Source organism: Propithecus coquereli, unplaced genomic scaffold (assembly GCF_000956105.1).
Source record: "Propithecus coquereli isolate 6110/MARCELLA unplaced genomic scaffold, Pcoq_1.0 Scaffold117, whole genome shotgun sequence".
In the NCBI taxonomy this organism is placed as follows: domain Eukaryota; kingdom Metazoa; phylum Chordata; class Mammalia; order Primates; family Indriidae; genus Propithecus; species Propithecus coquereli.
In genome coordinates this window covers 1735861-1755276 of record NW_012135747.1, presented here as the reverse complement: position 1 = coordinate 1755276, position 19416 = coordinate 1735861, and the positions used below count along the sequence as shown (strand labels likewise).

Below are 19416 nucleotides of genomic sequence, written 5' to 3'. Positions count from 1 at the left end.
TTTTTGGTTTTTTGTTTTGAATGCCTCCTATGCGCCAGGCAAGGTGGAGAAGACATGGGAGTTTCAGGGAAGAATGTTTTCTTTTCTTTTTTCTGATTATTTTTATTTTTTATGTTTTGAATGCCTCCTATGCGCCAGGCAAGGTGGAGAAGACATGGGAGTTTCAGGGAAGAATGTTTTCTTTTCTATTTCCTGATTATTTTTATTTTTTATTTATTTTAGAGACAGGGTTTCGCTCTGTTGCCCAGGCTGGAGTTAGTGGCCAGATAATAGCTCACTGTAACCTCCAACTCCTGATCTCAACTGATCCTCCTGCCTCAGCCTCCCGAGTTACTGGGACTACAGGCATGTGCCACCATGCCCGGCTAATTTTTATTTTTTGTAGAGACAGGGTTTCACTGTATTGCCCAGACTGGTCACAAAGTCCTGAGGTCAAGCCTCCCAAGGATCCTGATTCTATTAATATAAAAACATATGCCAACCCAAATAATGTTATCTATGTGCAATGAAAATTAGTTTACTTAAAGGAAACAAATCTTAATATTCTCTATGTGAATCTTTGTCCTGTGAGAAACACTGCCACTACTCTGGTATCTAGACCAGAATTTGCAACCTCCTAATTATCTGAAGGCTCATACCACTTCTTTCTGTGTTTCCAGTGCTGATTTTTTTCTTTACTATTTTTTGAGCAGGAGGAAACAGGTAGGGAGGGAGGGTATATGCTAGAGTTTATTGGAAAGCAGACATTTTTCTCCCTCGAAGATGTTATTTAAAAATTTCATGTTTTTGTGTATTGGCAAGTATATTTTATAAGCATTCTGCTACCCAGATGTACCTTATTGTAAAAGGTGATTTCTGAGGGTTAGTAATAATTTTTTACTGACGAGCCAAAAAGAAAATCACACAATTTATCCAATGCACTGATATTTAAAAACAAATTGATAGGCCAGGCGCGGTGGCTCACGCCTGTAATCCTAGCACTCTGGGAGGCTGAGGTGGGCAGATTGTTTGATCTCGGGAGTTCGAGGCCAGCCTGAGCAAGAGTGAGACCCCGTCTCTACTAAAAAAAAAAATAGAAAGAAATTAGCTGGACAACTAAAAATATAAAGAAAAAAATTAGCCAGGCATGGTGGCGCATACCTGTAGTCCCAGCTATTCAGGAGGCTGAGGCAGAAGGATCGCTTGAGCCCAGGAGCTTGAGCTTGCTGTGAGCTAGGCTGACGCCCCAGCACCCTAGCCAGGGCAACACTGAGACTCTGTCTCAAAAAACAAAAAGAGCACTGATATTTAAAAAAGTAAAGGTGGAGGAGCCAGGTGCAGTGGTGCATAGTCCTAGCCTCTTGGGAGGCTGAGGCGGGAGGCTGAGGCAGGAGGATCACTTGAGACCAGGAGTTCAAGACCAGCCTGAACTGCACTTCAGCCTATGTGACAGTCTCTGTCTCTTAAAAAAAAAAACAAAAAAACCCACAAAAAACATTCTACAGAGGATCTAAACAAAATTTAAGACGCTTTACAGAAATACCTGTAACACAATAGGAATAAATACTTATTGAGTCCATAAAGTCCACGTATTGCTTTGAGTAAGAAAGAGAAGGACACAAAGATAAAGCATTTCTCTTAGTTCCAATAGCTTATGGTCTAGTATTTCTTAGAACTGTACAGTCTTCTTCAACAAATTGATGACAAGAAAAACAAATGCATGGAAGAGGTGGGGGTTGGTTGGAGGAATCTATAAATTAAAAGAGATTTAAGAGACATGTCAACCAATGCAATGGAGAAGTGTAGGCCTTGTTTGGGTCCTCATTTGGACAAATGTAAAACAACTTATAAGAAACAGAGAAATCTGAAACTTAGATATTTAATATTAAGGAGAATGAAAGGAAGAATAAATATGTGCTTAAGATACTTCCACCTTTATTTTTTTATCTATCTATCTAATCTATTTATTTATTTATTTGACAAGGTCTTTCTCTGTTGCCCAGGCTGGAGTGCAGTGGCCTGATCATAGCTCACTGGAACCTTGAACTCCTGGGCTCAAGCGATCCTCCTGCCTCAGACTCCAGAGTAGCTGGGACTACAGGTACACACCACCACGCTCAGCTAATTTTCCTCTTTTTCGTACAGACAGATCTTGCTATGTTGCCCAGGCTGGTCTCGAACTCCTGGCCTCAAGCAATCCTCTGGCCTTGACCTCCCAATATGCTGGGATTACAGGCCTGAGCCACCCCGCCTGGCTGATCCAGCATGATTCTATATTCTGTGGAATGTTGAAAGAACTAAATCTGTTCAGTTCATTCAGGTTCGGGGTTGATACCAACTTGATCTAGTCCTCCTGTGTCACACTTTTGCTCTTTACCATTTTGTTAAGGGAACCATTTTCTTGCTTTTGAGCAGTACTGTGGGGGTGTTCTAGAAGATACATGGATGAATAAGAGGATTCCTGTGTTCCTGCCATTAGGAAGCTTAAAAAATTGGTAATAGGTGGAACATGCGAAGGGAGAAAGAACAGTTTGTGTTCCAATCAATAATAATTTCAGGGTGAGGGAGGAGATGCCTTAAGAATCTTTTCTCCCCTCCTCCCAAGTCAGAGCAGGGAAGAGAAACTTTGGGCTAGAGGGAAGGGGCTTCATTGGAAACAGAGTTCCTTTGAGATCTGGGCACCTGGAGTGGGGCCAGCTCATTTTTGATGGGATTTGCATGTAAATAGTGGGATATGAGGCCCAGCTTTATACTCAGTGCTGTAATAAAACTGAAGAAAAGTGGTTTCTCCTTTAAAATCCTGAAACTGGGTTTGGCACCTTGCCTTGGGCCTTCATATATTTTTTTTTTTGGTAGCCAGAAAGGTGAGTCTAATTTTCCATGTTTCCAACTGTAAGAGTTTTGCTGACTTGCTCTGCAAGGTTGCTTGGTTACAGGCCTTCTTGACATGCTGGTGTTCCCGCTTTATTTCGGGACGCAATATTTTCAGGCTCTGAGACCTGCCCTCTGACCCCAAGTTTAATGGGGTGATGGAGTGGTGGCATCTCCTCATTTTGGTTAGGAAGCTTATTGGCTTTGATGGCCCCAAGTGCAGGAGAGCCAGCTGCCTTAACTTCTTTCAAACCAAAAATTATTGGGGCCTTTTTTTGTTGTAGAATTTTTGGAAAGTATAGAAAAGCTCAAAGAAATAAAATTGCTTGTAATCTCACCACCCAGAAATAATCTGTCTTAAACATGATGATCATGATTCCAGTTTTCCCCCCTTAAACAAAAATGGGATTATGGGATGTTTTAAATGCTTTGTGGGTGTTAGTTCCTTTAATAAAGTGGGGAGGGGCAGGGTAGTGGGAAGTGTGAACTGGAAGCTCACATCATAATTAAAGGATTTCTAGTATTCTTAACTTTTAATTGTTCCAACTAAGCACCTTATTTTTTTCTCCAGTAAATATTTTTGTGTTGGCCTCTTGCCATTGGAAAGACAAAGCAAATGAATTATTTAAGGCAAATCAAAATCAGCTCTGGCCATAACTGGCTCTCAGCCTGATTTTGCATCTTTTTAGTACCTCATTTGACTCAGTAGCTATTTAAGCTACTTTACGGTTCTCAGCCTTGGGTGTAAAAGTGGAGCCTGTAGAATCACGAAGCTGGAAGGGAGTCTAAGAAATCCTTCAGGTAAGCCAAGTATTTCTACTCCCATTTTACACACAGGGTTACTGTGGTCCAGAGACGTCTGTCTTCAGCAGCTGGAGTCAAGGTGATTTTTTTTTTTAAAGAAATGGCGTTAAATGTCTTTCTCTAACAAAGTCTCCTTTGATCAAAACTTTAATCAGGCTCCTGAGTCCCTTCTGACTAGGTGCAACCTTGGGCTTCTCTCTGTCCTTGTGGAATCCACTTTGAGCAAGAATCCTGGCCTGGTGGTGGGGTGGGATTGGCTCAACACCTATAATCCTGGAGAGGCCCGGGGGTGAGGAGCACTGAGGCTAGGAGTTCCAGACCAGCCTGGACAACACAGTGAGACCCCATCTCTACAAAAAGTTTAAAAATTAGCCAGGCATGGTGGCACGCTCCTATAGTTCCAGATACTTGTGAGGCAGAGGCAGGAGGATCGCTTGAGCCCAGGAGTTTGAGGTTGCAGTGAGCTATGATCATGCCACTGAACTCTAGCCTGGAAGGAAAGAGAGAAATAGAATGAGAGAAAGAGAGAGAAGAAGGAAGGAAAGTGGGGGAGAGAAAGAGAGACAGAAAGAAAGAAAGAAAAAGAAAAGAAAGAAGAAAGAAAGGAAGGAAGGAAGAAATGAATGAATAAATTAATTAATTGAGTGTGGTCATATACCAAGGGTGGGGGATTTTTTCACTAAACTGATTAAGGACTTTTTTTTTTTTTGCCTAGGCTGGTCTCAAACTCCTGTCCTCCAGCAGTCCTCCTACCTCAGCCTCCCAAAGTGCTGGGATTACAGGCGTGAGCCACCTCACCCGGCTACCCTCAATATCTTATCACTCTGTCCTGCCTTCAGCGGGAATTCTGTTGAGCGGGCCTAGTGAGAATGCCCCTCACCCCTGAAGTTTCCTCTTAGTCATTTTCCATCCACCGACCCCCACCCTGCTCCTTGGGTATAAATCCCCATTTGTCTTTGTTGAAGTTGGAGTTGAGCCCATTCTCTGTCCCCACTGCGGTGGTCCCCATACCTATAGCCATGGCTTGAATAAAGTCTTCCTTTATCAAGTATCATGAATGATTTTTTCTCTAACATCCCCTGCCCCTCACCTTCATTTTTCTGCCCTTTGAGTCAACACAGTTGCTTGGCAAAGCCTCACATTTCCTTTTGAGAAACAGAAACAGGAGTCTCCAGGTTGGTTTATTTTCTTATAAAGGGAAGAAAGGTACTATAGAAGAGGAAATGGTCTTAATAAAGAGAATCCAGACAGGAAATGCTTTCTAAACCAGCCCTAAGTGTCACGGGTTGATTTTCTGAGTTAAGAGAATTTTGAATTTTGGTGTGAAAAAAAAAATTTGAGGCAGATAATTCAAACATCATCCTGAGTACAACATGTATGCTGTAAATAGACTCCAGAGAAACCCCTGAATGTGATGAGGCCTGTTCCTTGAGGCTTCGCCCTGGCCTTTGACTGTTGGACAACCATGTGATTTACCCTCCAGATTCACCACCAGAAATGTCCTTGTGTGTGGTGTCAGCAGGCTAGTGAGAAAGCAGCAAAAGCAGTGTTAGTTTGCATCAAGTACTAATTACACTGGATTTGTCCAGGTTGAACAAATCTTTGTACCAGGCACTGGGCTAGGTGCCAGGGCACAGAGATGAATCAGGCAGGAGCCTGGCCTTCAAGGAATCTCAGGTTGCCTGATGAGACAGGTAACTAAATATTATGGCCTGTATCAGACAAGTTAGCAAGGTTAAAAGGGTTAAAAGTTATATAATAAAAGGGTTAACAATGTGCTTGAGAGCAGATGAAATCTGCCTGGATGTGTCACAGACTTTACGAGCTGGGTTTTATAGGATACCACCTGGCGCAAAAGAGGAAAAGCCTAGGCGGAAGAAATAACGTGAGCCAAGTTGGCGGGACCATTTGTTCTGGGAAGGTGTGTCGTGCAGTGCGCTGGGAGCACAAGGTGCGGTGTGGCCTGGGGAGGAGGGCAATGATGGAAGAGGAGATGAAGCTAGAAAGACTGGAGTCAGAGTGTGAAGAACACTGAGTCCCCTACTTAGGGCAGACACAAAGCAGGTATGAGCATCAAAGGATCCAGTTTATCTTCTATAGCAATTATAATGTAGCACGGTTGAATTCGTTTCCCTTCAGGCTGAGTCTTCCAAACCAGATAAAATCTAACTCCAAGCTTCCACTTGTCAGAGTTGGCCAAAGTTGAATCTTGTTTGGGTTGGGGGTTGTCACTCCCTGGAGTTGTCCAAGAATCTTGGAGGGGTTTACATAGCACCCAGAAGACAGAGAGAGGGGGCCTGTTCTTTTTCCTGGGGTGTCCATTATAGTTCTACCTTATCACCTGCTGCCGTAGGGTACTGATGTTGAGGGCTGTTCCTCCAGCTCCACCCACCTCCAAAGCTCTCCGTGGGCTCAGAGAGGCCCCCACAATGGTCCTTACAAAATAGCCTCAGAGATCCTTGCCTCCGAGACAACTTGGAGTCTAGTCTCCACAAGCATAGGCAAGCGTCCCTCCATACGGGGTACTCTTGGGGAAAAATAACTCTCAGTAGCGTCACTCCCTCAATTGCGTTAAAGGCACTAGCTTCTCATTCCCTCCTGTGTAGTACAAGCCCATCTCAATCTTCCTCAGTGGTCCTGAAGCCCAAAAACTCTTCACAGATCCTATGTCCCATCCCCTGAAAGCCTACTGTATTTTTGAAATCAACAGCAAATTGGTTAGCCAGGTGTGGTGGCGCATGCCTATAATCCCCAGATACTTAGGAGGCTGAAGTGGGAGGATCGCTTGAGCCCAGGAGTTTGAGGTTGCAGTGAGCTATGATGACACCACTGCACTCCAGCCTGGGCAACAGAGCAGGACTCTTCTCAAAACAAACAAACCAAACAATTCTATCTTGAGACTTTTTAGTTAAAATATGATTTGAGGCTGGCAAGGTGGCTCATACCTGTAATCTTAGCACTCTGGGATGTCAAGGTGGGAGGATCGCTTGAGGTCAGGAGTTCAAGACCAGCCTAAGCAAGAGTGAGACCCCCATCTCTATCAAAAAGAAAAAAAATCAGCTAGGCATTGTGGCACGTGCCTGTTGTCCTAGCTACTCTGGAGGCTGAGGCAGGAGGATCACTTGAGCCCAGGAGTTGGAGGTTGTAGTGAGCTACAATGACGCTATTGTGCTCTACCCAGGGTGACAGAGTTAGACTCTGTCTCAACAAAAAATAACAAGGAAATTGAGTACAGCTCCTCACAACATCCCTTTGAAAAAAAAAGTAAAAGAAAAAAAAAATGAAAAGAAAACAAATGTGGCCGGGCGCGGTGGCTCACGCCTGTAATCCTAGCTCTCTGGGAGGCCGAGCCGGGCGGATTGTTTGAGCTCAGGAGTTTGAAACCAGCCTGAGCAAGAGGGAGACCCCATCTCTACTAAAAATAGAAAGAAATTAATTGGACAACTAAAAATATATAGAAAAAATAGCCGGGCATGGTGGCGTATGCCTGTAGTCCCAGCTACTCGGGAGGCTGAGGCAGAAGGATCGCTTGAGCCCAGGAGTTTGAGGTTGCTGTGAGCTAGGCTGACGCCACGGCACTCACTCTAGCCCGGGCAAAAGAGTGAGACTCTGTCTCAAAAAAAAGAAAAAAACAATGAAAAACAAATGTGATTTGAGCCAGGCGTGCTGGTGTATGCCTGTAGTTGCAGCTACTGGGGAGTCTGAAGCAGGAGGATCACTTGAGCCCAGGAGTTTGAGTCCAGCCTGGGTAACATAGGGAGACCTCCATCTCAATCCATCAGTGAATCAATAAACAAACAAACAAATATGATTTGACTGCTTACCTGCCTCTATAAGGAGAGAATGATGTTAATTCTGTCTTCTAGTTTCTTTGGTCTGCAGAGACCACAAAGATGGCAACCTCTTGAAAGTTGTTTCTCTAGTTTTGCCATATAATAATACAAGACCATTCAGGTTAGAAGCCTACAGTTTTCCATTTAACTTTTTAAGACATGTTCCATTTTGTACGAGTTTGGGGAGTAGCTGATCCTTTGGGGAAAAAAATGTGGCTAAGTATTTGGCTATAGTTTAAATTTTTTCTCTGCATTCTCTGCATTCTCTCCTCCTTTTGTTAAGTGGGTGCTTTTGTTAATTGGACTAGCTTAAGCAAAATGATAAGAGGAATTTCATACATCTGAACAAACGGTCCCAAAGCTTAAGACAATTCTATCTAATAATTTCAGGCCATAAAATCTCATAGCTGGGTTCTACCTCGCAGCATCCTTGCAGCTACAGCTCCTACTACGGACCTGTTGCTGTGTATTTCAATTGAAATTCTTAGGAAAGGGACTCAAGCTCAGGACAACTTTTCACACCAGGCCACAGGTTCAGTGAGTCAGAGTGATGATCTACTGGCTTGTCCTTTAGTCAGGTATGTGGGCAAGAAGACAATGGGATCACTGCTTCACTATCTAGTAGCTTTGTCCTCATGGGCATGCTGCCTAGACTTGCTAAACTTTTGTTTCTCTTGTGGAAGGTATGGTTTAATTATAATATCCCTTTCAGAGGATTAATTTTTGGATAAAAGTAGATCATACAGGTAAAATTCTTAATACGGTTCTAGGCATAAAGTGAGCTGACAGTAAATGGAAATTATCACCATCCTTATTATTTTGGGGAAGACACTGTACTAGATGCTAGAGATATGGAGATCAAAGTTGCGCTTCCCCAGCAGAAAGGCCACCCTTGATCCTGCAAGGTGAGAGCCATGATGGAACCGAGAGGAGGAAGCTTACCCCTCAGCGAGATGATACAGGCAAAGGAGTTTCTTGCATTTGTTCTCTGGGCCGTGTTTATCCATCCACCCATCCACCCATCCACCCATCCATCCAAGAATCAGAATTCAGATGTCAGGTGCTTGTCTCAGGTTCACATGCTTGTTTGAAGATGAAATCAGACATATTTGTCATAGGGAAGCCTGACTTGACGGTTGTCTGAGTCCATTCCTTACTACCTGTGTCACTGGGAAACACTTCTTAATCCGACTAGCTGCAATTTCCTCATCTGTAAAAAAAACAAAACAAAAACAGAGATAGTAATAATAACAATAAATAGAGTTGTGAAATTAATGCTCCCAGCATGTAGTGCTCAATAAATGTTAGCTATTGTTATTACCATTTATTATTCACTGTGTGCTTACTAGGGGCAGGTTATAGATTATCTCAAATTATTATAGTTATTGATGATTGATGAGCCAAAGGAGCGGGAAGCCGGGAATGAGCCCCAGGTTTTGCCAAGCACCTTTGCTTCCTCATAGCACTGAGTTCTGGTACTAAACACATGCCCTTCCTTTCCTTTTCCCATGTTCTCTTTTCAAATGCTCATTTTCATTTTCTTTAAGGAGCCCTCACCCAGGGCCCAAATCTGGGTTTCAGCCTCTCTTTCTCTTAGCATCCGAATTGTTGTCCCTCGTTGGTGACACACTGGCTACATTCTGCTCAAACAGGAGATCGCAAGCTTCTCTTCCTTCACCTCTGGGAGCTCCTGGGGCAGGACAGTGTCTGTTTTTTTTGGAATTCCCACATTCAACTCAGGGCAGAATCTCACGGATTTCACCACTGCGCCTCACCAAGCAGGGTGACATCTCTAGAACACTTTCCTTTCCTCACCACTCAAGTGTATGGGACACCCTAGGGGCCGGAGCCTAGAATTTCAGAAAGTCATGGATGAAAGGGTCCTCAGTTTACTCTCCTGTAAAATGAGTTGTTGGGACAGTTCTGAGGTCCTGAGAAGGGAAATAACTTGTGTAAAGCAGGCCAGTGCGCTGGCACGCGCCTGTACTCCCAGCTACTTGGAGGCTGAGACAGGAGTTTCGCTGGAGAGCGTGATGATCACGACTGTGAACAGCCACAGCACCCCAGGCTGGGCAACATAGCGAGACTTTGTCTCAAAAAACAGGTTAGGAGCACAACCAAGACTCAAACCTTGGTTTCTTGCCTCCGGTTTGAGCGAGGTCCGCGACACCCCAGGCTGATCCTCGTGGACTCTCTCACTGGGAACGACCCAAGGCCAGGGCGACGACGGCGACCCTGGTCCGCGCGGCTCTAGGGACTCCTGGCCCTGCACTTCGCGCAGCAGTCAGAGGCTCTCCAGGGGGCTGCGGGACTCCCCTAGGACTTGGAAAAGCCCCATGCGCGCCCATCAGGAGAAGGGGAGCTCTCGGCTGCCGGGCGACTGGGAAGTGCGGTGAGTCGCCGGGGGCCATGGTGTGGCGAATGAAGCGGGGAGCTCCGCACTTGGAAACCCCACAGGGCGCTTCGCCAGCCAGAGCCGCGGCCGCCCCACCCCCGGCCCCGCGGAGTTCAGTCGGCCCCGCCCCCTGGAGCCCCGTTTCCCCGGCAGCCGGCGCCGCGCGCAGTGAGCCGCTCCCTCCCGTCGGGCGCGCGGCTGCCGCGCTCGCCCGTGGGCTAGGCTGTGGGCTCCTGGCCGCCCGCGGCAGCATGGGCCGGCCTGTGCAGCTGGCTCCGGGCTCGCTGGCGCTGGTGCTGTGCCGGCTGGAGGCGCAGAAGGCAGCGGGGGGCGCGGAGGAGCCGGGCGGGCGCGCGGTGTTCCGAGCCTTCCGCCGTGCCAACGCGCGCTGCTTCTGGAACGCGCGGCTGGCGCGCGCCGCCTCGCGGCTGTCCTTCCAGGGCTGGCTGCGGCGCGGGGTGCTGCTGGTGCAAGCGGCGCCCGCCTGTCTGCAGGTGCTGCGGGACGCCTGGAGGCGCCGGGCGCTGCGCCCGCCGCGCGGCTTCCGCATCAGGGCGGTGGGTGAGTGAGGGGCCCAAGCGGGAGGGGCGCCCGCGCGAGCTGCAGGGTCCGAACTCCGGGCTGCAGGGACAAGTGCAGTTCCGGGTCCCGGCCACAGAGTGGAGGCGCCACTCTGCGGGAGTGGGAGCTGGGGCTGAGGCTAGGCGGGGTGGCTGGAGGAGGGCTGGCTTGCCAAGATGTCCCAGAGACATTGCCTCCCGCTAGGACACCACAAGCTGCAATCCCCAGGGTGTGCATGGCAGCTGCCAGGGCCAGCTCCAAGATGCCTCTTGTTCCACAACTCTTAAAGCCCGTGCAGTGCTCAGGTTCCTGGCAGAAGGAACTTTCTGCTTAGAAAAGTGATGGTCTGGAGAGAGAGGCAGCGCTCCATGGACGCTTAGGAAGGGTACTCCAGGGGGATGGCCAGAATTTGCCAAATCTGGCCGCAGCTTTTTCTTTTCTCTTCTTCCTTCCTTCCTTTCTTTTTTTTTTAAAGTATAGACTTGGAGCAGACGACAGTCTGAGGTTTTCATGTTCTGTTGTACTGGATGGTGTGGTGGTCTTGGGTCAGGGCCCTGCTAGCAGAAGGGGTCCTTCACTGCTTGGGAAAAAGAAATAAGTGGTGCTCTGGACACGTCCCATCCCGTTAACTGAATAGAGAGGATTCCCCCTTCCCAGTCTTTTCAGACTAACCGTTTGTTAGAAAACAGACAGCTTTTTGCCTGCATAAAATAGTTTCTCATTTGAGAGACTAAACCACTGCACCAGTGAGTGGTCTCTGACTCTGGCCACTAAACTCAGGCAGGCATGTCAGCTGCCTGTAACAGCCCAGTTCTGTCTGTCTGCATTTATGTGGGGTTGAGAGGGTCATTTGATGGTGTGTTGTTGACAAGTCACCAGTTGTTCCAGCCCTCAGTTTGACTCCTACCAAGGAACCCCTCTGTCTTAGTCCATAAATCCTCCTCCTCTTCCATCCGAGGAGAAGGAACAGCATATAAAAAATATTTGTTTTAGTCCTTAGGGATGAGGGAACAGGGCAGCAAGAGACACCTGATACTGTGCCTCATCTATTCAGAGATGGTGTCTCCACATCCCAGGCAGCCCAGGCCAGTGCAGTTGGTTGAACCTTGACTTCTCACCTCCATGCTGTCTGTCCCCTCCCCACCTCCAGCCCCCTTTTTCTTAAGAGCAAAAGAGAACTCATTACAAAACCACATGCACGTGTGTTTGTGTTTCATCTCCTTTTACTTGCGGGAGTGAGTGGAGAAACTAGATTTCTGGCTCTGAGAGCACTGAGCCGAGTAGCCAAGCCAGAATCCTCACGGGGGAAGGGGTCTTTCAGACAGGCTGGATGAAAAACTCTTTTCAGTTCTGTGTCCTCAGTTTTTCTGGTTTGAATTAGTGGTTACATTCTCTGGTTCCCCCACCCCCTTTCAAAGGGTGAGCATAGAGTATATTACAGCCGGGGAGTGGGATGCAGTGGGGGTCGAGACCTGGGGGTGAAATAAGAGAGGACTGTGCTGAGTCAAGCAGCTACTACTCCCCTGCCCGGGGGTCCGGTGAGCAGTGGTGAATGCTGGTGTCTGGGTTGCTGCTGTCTGCTGCCATCTGAAAGATGCACCACGTGTCACCTGGTGCTCCCTTTCTCTGCCCACTGGGTAATGGCGCCTCAAACATGACTTAAGGATGCAATGGACATTGTATTCTATGGGGTGTGCAACCCAGTAGTCTTTCCCTTGTCGCATCACCCTTGACTTGGGTCTCTTGGCAGGAATGATTTTGAGATTTTTAATAACTGAGTCCTGACAAGAATTTGAACATTTATCTGGAATTTGGACAAAACTACCCATTTTGAATTTCGAGGCACAGAATGGGGAAAGATCTTAATTGATGCCAAGTGATACATGCAGGTGGGGAGCAGAAGGGCTGCCTTTGTTTTGAATAGGGTTGAATAGGGTTGCTACTTGCTAACTAGAGGTCTAAGTTGGGGTCCCTGGGTCAGATCAGAAGACAATAGGCATCATAGCAGCTCTTGGCCTACCTTAGAGTCCCAGAGGGTGATGAAGGCAGGAGAAGCTACTTCCCGCAAAGGAATTGGAAGGTTTTTTTGTTGTTGTCGTTTGTTTGTTTTTTATTAAGGATACTACGGGAGTCCAAACATTTTGTTTACATGTAATGCGTTTGCACCACCCAAGCCAGGGCTACAAGAGTGTCCCTCCCCCATACAGTGTGTTCCACTTCCATTAGTTGTGGGTTTACCCCCCCCCAACCAGCACCCAATGAGTATTACTACCATGTGAACACCGTAATGTTGGTCGGTTAGTACCAGTTTGATGGCGAGTACATGTGGTGCATGTTTTTCCCTCCTTGTGATACCTTACTTTAAAGGATGGGCTCAGTCTCTATCTAGTATAATATAAGAGGTGCTAGATCACCATTGTGTTTTGTAGTTGAGTAGTATTCCATGGTATACATATACCACATTTTATTAATCCACTCATGTATTGGTGGGCACCTGGGTTGCCTCCGCATCCTTGCAGTTTTGAGTTGTGCTGCCATAAACCTTTGAGTGCAGATGTCTTTATTGTAGAATGTCTTTTTTTCCATTGGATAGATGCCTAGTAGTGAGACTGCTGGATCAAATGGTATTTCTATGGAATTGGAAGTTTCTGTCTGGTTGCTCTCCCTACCCTGGCAGTATTGGCTTCCAGAAACCAAAATGGCCTTCCAGGAAGGGGAGGGAAGAGCTACTATGCACTGTTGCAGGCTCTTGCTCCATTCTCCCTGTTACTTTGTAGGAAAGAAAGAGCAAGATGCTAGAAAAGGACACAAAGGATCAATTTGGTCTCTTTGGTGTAGATTTTTTTAAAGGCTCATTTACTCCTGCATAAAAGCATTTGGGCACAGGGAGTGTGCTGGCCAGCTCAGACAGAAAATGCAGGGAGGCAAGGAGGGATGGCCACCAGCTCTATAAACCCAGCTGTGCTCCCATGGGTCCTTCTGGGCTTTTGAGCCTGGGGCTCATGGGACCTCTTAAGACCTGAGCAGACAGGAGTAACTTGAGCCCCAGGTGCAGACCTCAGCTTTAAGGCCTGTGGGGTTTATGTTCTCTCCCAGAGTTTTGTGCCTTTGCTTTCCCTGTTCACTTTTCCCACCTCGCCTTTCCTCCGGTGAGAAAAATAGTTCCCAGGCAGAGAGCATTTCCCTAAAAAAGAGGCACATTGAAGCTTTAGCTTGATTAACAAGGAGCTAACTCTTTGGGGCTCCAGTCCTCAAGTATTTTGCTTTTTGTTTTTCCTTAGTCAATGACATTAACAAATGAAAGGGTGAGTTCTAGAAGCTCCTGGGAGACAGCTGCTTACTCAGCTGAGCCACTTGGGGTGGGCAGGGTAGGGGTGTTTAGTTGAGGGGGGACTCTTGCATTTGTTTGGAAGATCTGTTGCTACTCTGAGACCACACCTACTGGGATGCAAAAGGTTAATGGCGGGAGGCCTCCAAAGAGGGAGGGAAGCCACTTGGCCAAACAAGTTTGTTCCCTTCTCCTGAAATTTATGGCTGAGGTGTCTCCACCCTCTCACCCCAAGCAGGGCCTTGCATCTTTTCTCACTGGATAAAAATGCCCCCAGTGCCTGTGCCTCTTTTTCTCTTTCTTTCAAGTCAGAGGATAATGTGCAGAAGGTTTGAGGGAGGCACATCTCATGTGGACACATGAAAACCTATTTGTCACACTGCTTCTTTTTTTAATACTTGCTTCATGAATTTATTCATGTGCCAGGGACTTATTCTAGGTGCTTCTGTGTTTTAATGCATCTTTCATTCAGATTTGCTTACGCTCAAGGAAAGTGGAGTCAACCTGTTACCTCCACATTCAGTTCAAGAGAGGATAGCTGAGTGGGAGGCTGTGTTCCCGAAGCTGGCTGGTTCCTACAGTCTTCTCCATCCCACAGTGACATGTGTGGGCCCTGCAGGTTTCGCTGTAGTTGGGCAAGAGTTCCCTGATGTCTGCTTTGGGGGGGTACTGAAGATTGGGCATTTCAGGCCGGCCAAAGGGAGGTGATGAATCTTCCTACCTCTCCTTCTGCCCTTGTACCTGCTCCCGGAAGCATCTCTGAGCACAGGCTTCCAATCACAGAGAGATAGCGAGGCAAAATTGCAAGTGCTGTAGGAGTGTAGAGACCAGTCACCAATGCTAGATGTCGACTGATTTCAGAATCTGCCCTGGGATCTGGTTTGGAATACCAGTTACTGCTCCAGGGTACCTGGTGCCTGGTGCTGCAAGAGTTGGGCAAATCTCTGGACTGCTGTTCTTACTTGTTCAGTGAGTTGGGGAATATCATGGGGGAGTATATAGAGATGGTAAAGAAAGAGAGTGGTTCGACTCCTACTCTCCCTTGTTTCTGAAAGTCCCACCTTGGATGGCAGCAGGGCATCTTGTAGGGCTTAGTAGCTAATGGAGTTTTTTAGGTGAAATTTATGTTTAGTGAAATGCACAAATATTAAGTGTACTATTTGATGAATTTTTCAAATGCGTATGTGTGTAACCCAAATTTCTAACTGGATTTAGAACATCACCACTACCCCAGAAAGTTCCTTCTTGCCCTTTCTCTGTCAGCTCTGCCCCCATCCTCAGAGATAAGCACTCTTCTGATTTTTTTTAGAACCATAAATTAGTTTTGCGTGTTCAAGAACTTCACATAAATGGAATCATATGGTACTTTGAGAAAAACACTCCCCAAACCGTGCTTTCTTCTAAACTCCGCAACAATCAACACAGCAGAGGGCTTCTGTGACCAAATTTGGGGTTCTTCCACACAGACCAAGCAGCAGACACCAGCCGGATGTCCTCTAATTCCGTTCTGACATTGTGTCAGATGCCACAGGGTGAGGTCTCTGTCCTCAAGACGTCCCCCATTCCCCCCTCCCGACACTAATCACAAGTCCCTGTGTCCAGAGCTCCTGACCAACTGGATTCAAATTGGGGTCCCCATGACCCCCTCTGTCTTTGGGTTTGATTAATTTGCTGGAGCAGCTCACAAAACTCAGGGAAACACGTTTGCTGATTTATTATAACAGATGTTACAAAGGATACAGATGAAGAGATGGGTAGCTCGAGGTATGGGGGAGGGGACACGGAGCTTCCATGCTCTCCCTGGGTGCACCAGCCTCCAGGAATCTCCTGGTGTTCAGCTATCTGGAAGCTCTCCAAACCCAGTCCTCTTGGGTTTTATGGAGGCTTTGTGACATAGGCATGATTGACAACCGTGTAGAAATGTGACTGGGCAAAAAGCACATGATGTAAACCCATCGAGGCCTGTCTGTTCAGATTCTTCCTGGCCTCTCTGTGCAGCATTCCTTCCTCCAGGGTGTGGGCTGGGATCCTGTCTGGAATGAGGGTCTTTTGACCCACAATCACATTAGAGTCCTGCCTTGGGCAGGTGAAAGGAGGACAGGAGAAGGTCAGAGAGATTCTTTCTCCTCAGGCCTGCTTCTGAGGCCTAAAGTGCCCCAACGTTGTAACGAGGACTATGGGAGTTACAAAACTCCAAAGGAACTGTGGATGAAAACCAATATAAATATCATAACACCACATATTATGTTATGTACTCATTTGTGTGAGGATTCTTTCTCTCAGCTTGATGTTCCTGAAACTCATCCCTGTAGTTTGTTCCTTTTTATTGCTGAGTAGTATTCCATTATTAATGTATCATAGTTTATCCACTTTCCCTTAAGTGAACACCTGGATGTTTTTAGTTCATGACTATAAACTGGAATAATGTATCTATGAATATTCATGTACAATTTTTTAATGCTTTTATTTCTCTTGGGTCCATACCTAGAAGGAATTGCTGACTCATACAGTAGATTATACTTAATTTTATGGAAACTTTTTCCAAAATGGTTGTACCATTTTATACTCTTACCACCAAAGTGAGACAGTTCTGGTTTTTCTACCTCTCTGCCAACATTTGATATCAGTCTTTTTAATTTTAGCTCTTCTGGTGGTACGTAGTAGTATCTTGTAATTTTCATTTGCACTTCCCTTATGACTAATGATGTTGAACAATTTTCATGGGCTTATCAACTTCCTTTGTGAAGTCTCTGTCAAATCTTTTGCTATTTTTAAAAATTGTATTGTCTTCTTGTTACTGAATTGTAGGAGTTCTTTATATATTCTGAATACCAGTCCTTTATTAGATATATGCTCTGCAAATACAGCCCAGCCTGTGGCTAACCTATTCAGTTTTTCCATGTATTTTTGGAGACAAGTTTTAAATTTTTATTAAGTCTGACATCTATTTTTTTTCCTTTGTGGTCTATACTTTTGCATCCTGTAGAAAGAAATTTTGCATAACCCAAAGATTTTCTCCTGTGTTTTCTTTGAGAAATTTTATAGTTTCACATTTAGGTTTAGGATCAATTTTGAATTAATTTTTGTAAATGGCATAAGGTATAGGTTGAGGTTCATTTTTTTGCACATGGGTGTCCAACTGTTCCAAGACAACTTGTTGAAAAGACTAGCCTTGTAACTTTGATGAAAACCAGTTGACTGTATGTGAGGGTCTATTTCTGGACTCTCTGTTCTATTGATGTGTGAATCTATCCTTCACCAGTACCACTGTCTTTTTTTTTTTCCCTCATCACATCACAACGAGGTGATACCATACTGTCTTAATTACCATACTTTTTTTTTTTTGAGACAGAGTGTCACTCTGTTGGCCTGAGTAGAGGGCCTCGGTATCAGCCTAGCTCACAGCAACCTCAAACTCCTGGGCTCAAGCAATCCTCCTGCCTCAGCCTTCCGAGTACCTGGGAGTACAGTCGCACACCACAACGCCTGGCTAATTTTTATATTTTTAGTAGAGACGGGGTCTCGCTCTGGTCTCGAACTCCTGAGCTCAAACAATCCTCCCTCCTTGGCCTCCAGAGTGCTAGGATTACAGGCGTGAGCCACCATGCCTGGCCAAATTTTTTAAATTTATATTTCAGTAGATTTAGGGGTACAGGTGGTTTTTGGTTACATGGATGAATTGTATATATAGTAATGTCTGGGTTTTTAGGTAATGGTTTTTTTATATTTTGTCCAGAGTTTATAATGGTTATTTGCAAGGTGTTGGTCTAATAGGATCTAGTCCACTACTGTTGGAAACAAAAATCCCATGAACGAATGTGGTTTTTTTAATTTGTTTGTTTGTTTTGTTTTAATTTAAAGAGGTTTATTCTGAGCAAATTTGAGGACCATGGCCCGGAACCACACCTAAGAAGCCTTGAGCAAGTGGACTCCATGAATGTTTTTAATTCATATCCTCCCGGCTGGGCGCCGTGGCTCATGCCTGTAATCCTAGCACTCTGGGAGGCTGAAGCGGAAGGATTTCTTGAGCTCAGGAGTTTCAGACTAACCTGAGCAAGAGTAAGACCCCATCTCTACCAAAAAAAAAAAAACCCAGCTGGGCATTGCAACTCATGCCTGTAGTCCCAGCTACCCAGGAGGCTGAGGCAGAAGGATCCCTTGAGCCCAGGAGTTGGAGGTTGCATTGAGCTACAATGACGCCATTGCGCTCTACCCAGGGTGACAGAGTGAAACTCTGTCAGGACAACAACAACAAAAAGGCAACCAAACACCCCTCCTCACAACCTTAAAAAAAAAAAATTCATATCCTCTCCCCTTTCAAAATGTCACTGTTGGTGAGAAATCTAGCCATAGAGAGATGAATGGCCATGACAAGATCATTTAAATGGTCACCAAAAACAAATGCCTCTGTTTTATCTTGTCCTCCTTCTGGACAGATCTTGGCATCTCTCCAGTCTTTTCCAGCTCAGTTATCCCTTTTCTTCTGTTAGGAGGCAAGCTGGAATAATTCTGCCCATTTTGCAGACAGGAAATGGAATCAAGGCTGCAATGTGGCTGGTGCTGCTTGGGTTTCTTGCCTTCCTCTTCGTTCCCCACCAGTCCTCCCAGGTTCCCAAGAAGGCGCGGCTAGTTCTCATCAGCCAGCGCCTGGAACTCGGGCTCCTCATGAGGCTGGCAGATTCCCACCAGGTCTTTGGGCCACTCAGAGGCCCCAGGGAAATGGCAGAAACAGCTGTTCTGACCATGCCCTGCTCTCACCTCCCTCCTTCCCCCACAGGATCTTCCCAGCCATGTTTTTCTAGTTTTGTTCTACCAGATGTTGCCTTTTACCTTATTCTGCTCAAGGGCAGCTGAAGGCTTCAGTCTGAAAGAGCCCAAAGGGCTCACAATAGGTTGTCTTGGCATATTGTTGTTATCAAGCTAGGTCATCTTTATATAGCATCTGGATAGTTAACAAGTGTCCACAGCTCCATGTTTTTTTTCTGTTTTGTTTTGTTTGAGACAAGGATCTTGCTTTGTCACCCAGCCTAGAGCGCAGTGGCATCATCATAGCTCACAGCAACCTCAAACTCCTGGGCTTAAGCAACCCCCCTGCCTCAACCTCCTGAGTAGCTGCGACTACAGGCGCTCACCACTATACCCAGCTAATTAAAAATTTTTTTTTCCAGAGATGGCGTCTCACTATGTTGCCCAGGCTGGCCTGAACTCCTGGCCTCAAGGGATCTTCCTCTCAACCTCCCAAGTAGCTGGTACTATAAGTACTTGCCACCATGGCAGACTTTAGAGCCTTTTGGATTTTTTCTTTCTTCTCACCTCCTGCCCTAAAGCCTTTTTTTTTTTAAACACTTACAGAGAAGCAAATTATTCAGAGTCATCCTTGAGTTTTAGATGCTTCCATTCTTACCTCTGCTGCTGGCTAATGGGTGGTTGTCCCAGAAAGTTTTGTGGTTAGTTCCAAGGTTTTCTTTTTTTTTTTTTTTTTTTTTAGACAGAGTCTCACTGTGTTGCCCTGGCTAGAGTGCTGTGGCGTGATCATAGCTCACAGCAACCTCAAGTACGTACTGTAGTAGTTTTAATGGAATTAAAATATAACTCAGATGAATTCAGCCACAAAATATATTTATACTAAAGTAGAGAAACAAAAG

At 46.0% G+C, this 19416-nt stretch overlaps 1 protein-coding gene across 3 annotated transcripts in view; it reads left to right on the top strand.

Moving 5' to 3' along the window:
- The first annotated feature begins 10060 nt into the window (after nucleotides 1-10060).
- The window catches only part of STOX1 (storkhead box 1), a 40197-nt gene continuing 30841 nt past the window's right edge, over nucleotides 10061-19416 (top strand). For all 3 annotated transcript variants that reach the window (XM_012658642.1, XM_012658635.1, XM_012658628.1), the window contains exon 1: nucleotides 10061-10443. In XM_012658642.1, coding sequence (XP_012514096.1) covers nucleotides 10134-10443 — 310 coding nt within the window. In that variant the 5' untranslated portion in view covers nucleotides 10061-10133. The remainder of the gene's footprint in view (nucleotides 10444-19416) is intronic.